This window comes from Phacochoerus africanus, chromosome 5, assembly GCF_016906955.1.
Source record: "Phacochoerus africanus isolate WHEZ1 chromosome 5, ROS_Pafr_v1, whole genome shotgun sequence".
Classification (NCBI taxonomy): domain Eukaryota; kingdom Metazoa; phylum Chordata; class Mammalia; order Artiodactyla; family Suidae; genus Phacochoerus; species Phacochoerus africanus.
In genome coordinates this window covers 22,647,522-22,655,451 of record NC_062548.1, presented here as the reverse complement: position 1 = coordinate 22,655,451, position 7,930 = coordinate 22,647,522, and the positions used below count along the sequence as shown (strand labels likewise).

The following is a 7,930-nucleotide window of genomic DNA, read 5'->3' as shown; positions in this document are numbered from 1 at the left end:
TGGGTGCTGGAAACTATCCATTCAGCCTTTTTCCAAGACCTCAATCCATTTATTTTCCATCCTGCTTTTGCTTTAGCCTCTTTCCTAAGCGGAAGGCTGCCCACATCTCTACAAGCAAACACTTCTCATTGTCCTCATGCAGCAGCAGATATGTTCAGATATGTTCTCTCGGGGACCATGGTCTGATATGTGTCTTCTCCTGTACCCTGTGGTCTCAGGGGAAGCTCCTCCACTCCCCTGACTTGACTTTCACGTGGATGCCAATGACCTGAATGCCCACCTCCCACCTCACCCTTCTCCTGACTCCACACTGATTTATCAGAGTGTCTGCTGGATGCCTCTACCAGGTTCTTCTCAGGTTTCTCAAAATCCACATGGCCTAAGGGAGCTCAGGACCCTCCCTTGGAACTTGCTTCCTCCTCCTTCATCCTTTTGTCATCTCAAAACCTCTGTCCATCTTGTCACCCAAGCAAGAGCCCTCAGAGCCACGATGGCTCTCTGTCTCCCCCACTCTATATCCCATCAACCACCAAATCCACCTCATTTCCTTCCCTTCCTGCCTCTTCCATGGACCAGAAGAGTGGACTCCTCCCTGCTCTGGCTGGTTCCATCCCTGGGCTTCCCTGAGTCCACATTGCTCACTGCTAAGAGAGTGAAACTGCTCACATGGAGATCTGATGTTACTTCCCTGCTTGAAGTGGCTGTCGGGTCCCCACTGCCTTGAGTCCCAGCTTGAATCCAGTAACCAGGGCCTTTGGAGCCTTTCTGCCTGCTTGTCATCCCCACACAGGCCACCCTCCAGCCACATATGACTTCTTGCAAACTCAAACAGACTCTTACCCCAATAACTGCCAGTCAAATCATATCAGGACCATGCCTTCCAAAAAGTGAGGATCAGGAATGTGCAATTTCTCTCCTCTTCACCTCTTGGGGCAGGAGTATTTCCACACAAAACTTATGGGGAGGGCCAAACACTAAATGGATGAGCCCCATGGCATTTTCATAGTCTAGGGGAAGACACGGTGACACTATGCAGGGCCACACGGAGTCTTCCCTTGGGCCTGGACTGAACAAGCAGGTCCTGGAGTGGGCCGACTTTGGAGTCATAAGACAGTGGAGGTGACTCTGGTTCCCAGCAGGAGGGTGTGGTTTGCTTGTTTGAAGAATTTCCCAGTCTGGCAGGGAACTGGAGGTCCTCCTTGGGGACTTGGGGATAAGTTGTGCCTGGTCTCTGGGGTATGGAGGGTGGTTGGACTAGGGGCCCTTACCTGTGGGAGCAGAGGGAGGGCGTTTGGGCCATTGGAGGCCCTCTGATTTTACCAAGTGTCAAGGCAAGACTTCCCACTGAATCTGGATTTCAGGGGTTATACCCCAAAGACTCTGAGATACCTTGACACCAATGTGAACCTTGGTGATGATACAGCCTTTAGGCAGGAGGTGAAGTCCTGCCCCAGGAAGTGAAGCTGGCACTTGACCGAGAGGGAGAGGGGGTCTTCAACCACATGAAGTGTCTGAGCCCTAAGTGATGTTCACTCCGTGGATTCCAGAGGCTCTGGGGGAGGGCTGACATCATCAGGCTCAGTGGCACCTGACCATGGACTGAAGAAATGGGAAGCCAGGCCACCTACAGGTAGGATGTGCCAGAGGGCCCGGATTCAGCTCTGTCCTCTAGCAAGGAGGCCTTAACGATCACACTGAGCTTGTGGGGTGTGGCCTCCATGACTCAAGGAGTACTGGGCAGCTGGGTATTGGAAGCTCAGGATCTGTGAGAGAGACTCTATTTCAGCAAAGCCTAGGGCATGGCGAGCAATTCCTGCTCTGATGATATGTGAGGCAGGGCCAAGAGGGGGAGTTTCTTGCATCAGAAGCCCACAGATATCTGACGGACATCACAGGTGGTCCAGAGACCCAGGAAGCAGGAGAGGAAGCTGCTAATACCTCTTCATGGAAGCCATCTCCAAAGGCACTAAGGGGAGCCCCTGTTGATTTCAATCTAGGCAGATTCCAGGGCCAGTTGTTAGAAGGGCCCGACCCAAGGGGGGCTAATTTAAAGTAATAGCATAGGAGTTCCCACTATGCCCAAGTGGGCCATGAACCTGACCTGATCTCCTTGAGGATGTGGGTTTAATCCCTGGACCTGCTCAGTGGGTTATGCATCTGGCATTGCTTCAAGGTGCAGAGTAGGCTGCAGATGCAGCTCGTCTATAGTGTCACTATGACTCTGCCAAGGGATGGAGGCAGCACAGGACACAGGCAATGTCACCAACTTAGCTGTACCGTAGTGGCTCAGGAGGCAATCAGGGGGCCATTTTTCAGTCTTCTTGGGTTTGTGACATCCTGCCTTTGCCAGAACAGCATGAGGGGTGACTTCCAGGCCTGTGCTGGGGGTAGTTTCCTAAAGAGAGTCCACCTGCTTACACAATGCAGCCAGTGATGGAAATCAGGATAGATGCAGTGACCAAAGTCCTAGCCTCACACCTGGGAAATGGAACTCAAGCACCCACGACTCAGGATGTTGGGTTGTCACTGGTCTCAGGCAGGATCCTCGGGGGACCTCCTGTTAGACACAAGGCACACTGATGTCACCTTGCTTTGGGACAAAGTGAATTGAGAGAAGCTTCTGGAGTTCCCAGGAGGTTCAGGGGATTCAGAATCAGTCATTATCACGGCAGTGGCTTTGGTCACTGCTGTGGTGGGGGTTCCATCTCTGGCCCAGCAATTTCCATGTGCTATAGGAAAACAAAACAAAAGAAGACACAATAGGTTTTGCCTAAGTGGCAAGAATGAGCCATTCGGGTGGGACAGATGGCAACAGCCATTGGAGACAAGAGATCATGAGCTAAAGCCCAAGCTGGCCAGCCAATGGCACTCACATCCCAGATAGTAATGCCTGCCTTGCAAACCCGTTAACTAGCAAAGGAGTGGGTAGTTAACAGCTGACCCGGTATCCTCACTTGAGGTCAGGGCATCCTGTTTGTGAAGCCAATTGCTTTTCTCATCTCTCCTTCAGTCTATCCGAGAAAGGTTCCCACTTAGAGTTGTGGGGTTGGCTGAACACAGGACCCTGGACACCAAAAGATGGGATGGACAGCAGCTTACAAGTCACACGGACTCGCAGCCCAGGGGAGGACACTACACAGCATGCAGGGCTATCAATGAGCTCTTGTTCCTTCATTGAATACTCAGCCAGCATTTGATAACTGATCTTGCCCCACCATATGAGTGCTGGGTTTTTGTTGTTTCTTCATGTTCCCTGTGTGTGTGTAACCCTTGGTTCTTCAAGTTTGAGAACATCCATTCCCTGCTTCTGAGAGATAGTGAAATAGAGAATACAAACAGAATTTTATTTAGAAGATTATTTATAGTAAGTCTAGCATAAAGTCTATGCGATGAACATCTTGCAAATGCGTAATCGTGAAACAGATACAAATGAACTCACATCACCTTGAGAAATTATGGACGTGTCTATGGACTTCTTCCCCATTCTTTTTCACTCCAGTGTGCTACCTTCTCCACTGCCTAAAGGGCACACATAGCCTAATATCTGATTTACCCCTAGGTCCTACACTAGTCTGTAATATTATTTGACCATCTATACGTGTTTTTCTAAATAACATTACTTCTGCTTTGATTGAATTTTACAAACATGTTTTTTTTTTTTTTTTCACTGAGCATTATGATTTGCAATTCAACTACGGATGCTTTGAAGTGGTAGCTCTAGTTCACTCGTTTTCACTGCTGCACAGTTTTCACGGTATCCCTTTTCCACACGTTACTTTCTTCATAACATTTCCGAGGTGACTTTGCGTGCAAAGCTCTTCCCCCAGTTCCTGCCACAGAGTCAGCACTCAGTAAACATATACTCGACGGCATCACTGCACTTGTTTTTGCAGATGGCTTCTCTGCCCTTTGCCTCAACGCTGAGGATTATGCCAGCTCTTCCGCCCTGAGTTAACTGCACTTCTAAAAGCTCATAACCTGCCCTGAGTAACCCGCTGGCGTCCCAAAGCGCTAGGACTTCGATTCCCAGAAGGGCTTGCGGTGCTCCCTTGCGTCCATTTCAGGTCCCGCCCCCTCGCCACCTGACCTTCCGGGTTGTGTGGGCGGGGCCAAAGGAGTTCTCCAATGGGCGCCTCCCTGGGCTGAGGGGGCGGGGAAATTGTCCAAGGAGCCTGTCGGACGAAGAAGCCGAGACGCTGGAAGGTTGCTGGCGCAGCTGCGGAGGGTGGCGTCACTGAGCCGCGCCAGCGGAGCCGGTTGCAGCCCTGCTCCTCTCGCCTGCTTTCTCCGGGGTCGCTTCTTCACCAGGCGTCTCTCGAGCCTTTTCCATGTCCCCGGTGGACGGAGCCCTCCGCACCCTCCACGCCCATGGCCACTAGCCTGAGGAGGCCGTCTTTCACCGGCTGTTCTTCCTCCCCTCCGGACGCGGACGACGAGGGCGTGCGCGGCACTTGCGAAGATGCTTCTCTGTGCAAGCGGTACCTGGCGCGGCGCGGGGTTAGGGGCCGGTTTCCCCTGGGTGGTGGGGCCTAGGTGGGAGGCGGGCCTGTGTCTCGGGAGTGGGCTTTTACCCAAGAGGTACGCGTTCCCTTGTGGGCCATCTGTGAACCCCTGCTCAGAGCGGGGACTCATTTACTTCACTAATAATATGTGACGTGTGCTGTGTGCCTGGCACAGCACAAGCCTGGGGATACCTTGACTGGGATAAGGCAGTGAACAAGGTGGACGCGGACTTGGCCTGGACACACACTTGAAGCAAGTCATAACTGCGGCCTTGATGGGTTCGGAGGAGAAATGCAGGTTCTTGCTCTTGTATAAGTTAGATTCCCTGGGACTTGTTATGATCCCCCGTCGTGCTCCTGAAACTCAGGCTAGTTAAGGGGGGGAATGGCCTGTCCAGGGCCACATATTTGCATGCGGAGCCTGTATTCTCCAGAGCTCTGGGTTTTGCTAAGGGAGTCTAGAATTAGGAGTGTGGTGGAGGCTATGTGTGTGTGGGGGGGGGGGGGGTGTGTGTGTGCGTAGTGAGCACAGGGGTGTCATGGCCCTGAAGGCGTGAAAAAGAAGGCATGACGCTTGAGTGTCCTCCATTCATCCAGTCATTCAACAACAATTGAGAGTTTTGGCGAGTTGGTGGTGTTTTGTGATGGAGAACCGGTAATGAGCAAGTTTGAGGTGGTGTCTGAACGCACTCCAGTTGGAAAGGCCAGGAGGCAAACAATTACCGGGATAGCAACATAGTTAAGAGTTTTGTGCTGAGTGCTGAGAAAAACAACGTGCTCTTGGAGTTTATAATTGAGTGGATGATGTTTGAGTTGAGAAGACCTAAAGCAAGAAAGGAAGGAAGGAAGAAAGCAAAGAAAGGAGGGTGAAAGGAAACAGGGATGTAGGAGGGTGTTGTGGCAGAGCCAGGAGGGAGTGTGGACTGTTAGAGCAACTGAATGACGTTCCTGGAAGCTGGGGCCACCTAAGGGACTGCCGTTTGTGTTGCCAATATTGGTTTATGTGATATTTGTTGGTAGAGTTCCCTGGGGGTGCAGTGGGTTAAGAACATGGCCTTGTCACTGCTGTGGTTCGGGTCACTGCTGTGACAGGGGTTCAGTCCCTGGCGTGGGAACCCCCACATGCTGCCGGCTCGGCGAAAAAAGAGAAAAAAAAATTGTGGGTAACAGTTTTGGCTACATTGCTTACTTTAAAACAGGGCAAGTTTGGTATAAAATAGTTCAGACTCAACAGTGCAGAGAAATAGTGTAATGCGGGCCTGCCTTTCCTTGACCCTCTGTTGGAGAGTTGTCATAATTTGAGCTCTTCTCTGCCTCAGTTTGCAAGGCCCGCGTGTCCTGAGACCGCTTCCCATTGTGGGGAAGGTAGGGTTTGGCACTGCGGGGAATCTCGTTGCCAGGCCTGAGTGCCCATCGGCATAGCCTGTGGGACTTTGAAAAGAAGTGCAGAGGTGCTCAGGGCCTGCTCTGGATCCTGAAGATGCCGAATCAGAATCTTCTGACATAGGTTCTGGGGCCATAAAACCCGGACCTGTTTGCCCCCTGGATGCATTTCATCCAAGCTTTGTTTGCCCCGGGTTTTCTCTTATGTGAACAAACCAGGCAAAGAGATGGTGAGAGTCGTCAGGTGAGTGACTGTGGACATTGTCCAGGACCAGTGGCGTTCAAGTTCTGTGGTTCTTCTGCAGCTTCAGGGGAACACGTTAAACCGTTACGGCTTGTCACAGAGTCATCTTGTTGACTGGGGACTCCTTGCAGAATGGTAGGCCTATTTATTCTCTTTCTGCCTCTGTTTCCTCGTCTGTAGAATGGCTCTAAGAGGAGTTCCGTGGTGGCCCAGCTGTTAAGGATGTGGAGTTGTCACAGCTGTGGCTCGGGTTTCATCCCCAGCCTGGGAATCTCTGCCTGCCACAGGTGTGGACAAAATAAAATAACATGTGATAAAATAAAACAAAATAAACTGGGGGTAATAATGGTAACATGCCCTTTGCATGTGAGAATCGAATGAGATGATCCATGCAAAGGTTAGCACAGGACCTGGCCCTAAGCGAAGCCTTCGATAACTGCGTATTGCTAGTTTTTTAAAATAATTAATCAGTGGGTTATTTTTGGTCACCCTGTGGCCCATGGAGTTCCTAAGCCTAGGATCAGATCAGATGGTTGTGATCACAGCTTTGGCAATGCCAGTTCCTTTAACACTCTGTGTGGGGTTGGGGACTAAACCTGCCTCCTGGAACTGTGGGGGTGTCCCTGACCCCATTGCGCCACAGCGGGAACTCCTCTTATTGGTGGTTTTGATTTCCCCGCAGCCTGAATATTATTTGTTTGAAGTCACTGCTGTAGCTGCGAGTCAGGTGGTTCCTGCCCCCCTGAGTTACAGCTGTCTAAGGTCCCTACAAATCATGTTTCAAAAGCCAGTTAGCCCCTGAGTTAGGTCTGTAATTTCTGCTTGAATTTGCTGCATCCTTTGGTAAGGAGCCCTCCTGTGCAAGATAAATACCGTTATCTGTCTCAGAGGGTAGCTGAGATTAAAGGTGGAGCCCTTCCCACAGTGCTTGGCACATAGTAGGTGTTCAGAATGAGTCCTTGTTATCATCCCCACCCCCTTTGTCCTCCTCCTCCTCCTCCTCTCCATCATCCCGCCTACAATCCAGAAGTTAGAACTCTTCTGATGGGATGTACTGCTTTTGTGTGTAACAATACTGGCAGGTGGATGATAATGTTTTCCTTAAAGTAGAGTTGATTTACGATGTGCCCATTTCTACCATCCAGTCCAGTGACCCAGTCCTGCCTATGTTGCCTTTCTCGTCCTATCTTCCATCATGGTCTGTGCCAAGAGCCTGGACAGGGTTCCCTGTGTTACACAGCAGGACCGCATTGCTGATCTATTTTAAGTGTAGGAGTGTGCATCTACTACCTCCAAAGTCCCAGTCCATCCCACTCCCTCCCGCCTTCCCTTGGCAACCACAGAGTGTCTGTTTTATAGGTGGGCTCATTTGTGCCGTATTGTAGACTCTACCTAGAAGTGATGTGTGTGGTATTTCTCTTTCTGATTTCACTTGGTATGGTAATTCCTGGTTGCATCCATGTTGCCTGCAGGTGGCATTATTTTGTTCTTTCCTATGGTTCCGTAGTATTCTATTGTGTATATGTGCCATGTCTTTTTGATGCATTCATCTGTCAGTGGACCTCTGGGTGGTTTCCCTGTGTTGGCTGGTGGGACTGGGGCTGCAGTGAGCATAGGGGTGCATGGATCTTTTTGAATGCAGGTTTTGTGAGTAGAATTGCTGGAGCATATGGTAGTTCTGAATTTAGTTTTCTGAGGACCCACCGTACTGCTTGCCCCAGTTTTACATTCCCACCAATAGGGTAGGAGGCTTCTCTTTTCTCCACACATTCCCCAGCATTTGTTATTTGGAGACTTATTC

The 7,930-nt window shown here is 50.6% G+C and overlaps 1 protein-coding gene across 3 annotated transcripts in view; it reads left to right on the top strand.

Moving 5' to 3' along the window:
• The first annotated feature begins 4,160 nt into the window (after positions 1 to 4,160).
• The window catches only part of LOC125127360 (leucine carboxyl methyltransferase 1), a 45,396-nt gene continuing 41,626 nt past the window's right edge, over positions 4,161 to 7,930 (top strand). For 2 of the 3 annotated variants that reach the window (XM_047780266.1, XM_047780264.1), the window contains exon 1: positions 4,161 to 4,478. In XM_047780266.1, the coding sequence (XP_047636222.1) occupies positions 4,460 to 4,478 (19 nt within the window). In that variant the 5' untranslated portion in view covers positions 4,161 to 4,459. Of the gene's footprint in view, positions 4,479 to 4,677; positions 4,801 to 7,930 lie in introns of all 3 variants that reach the window. The other variant, XM_047780265.1, reaches the window with a different exon arrangement.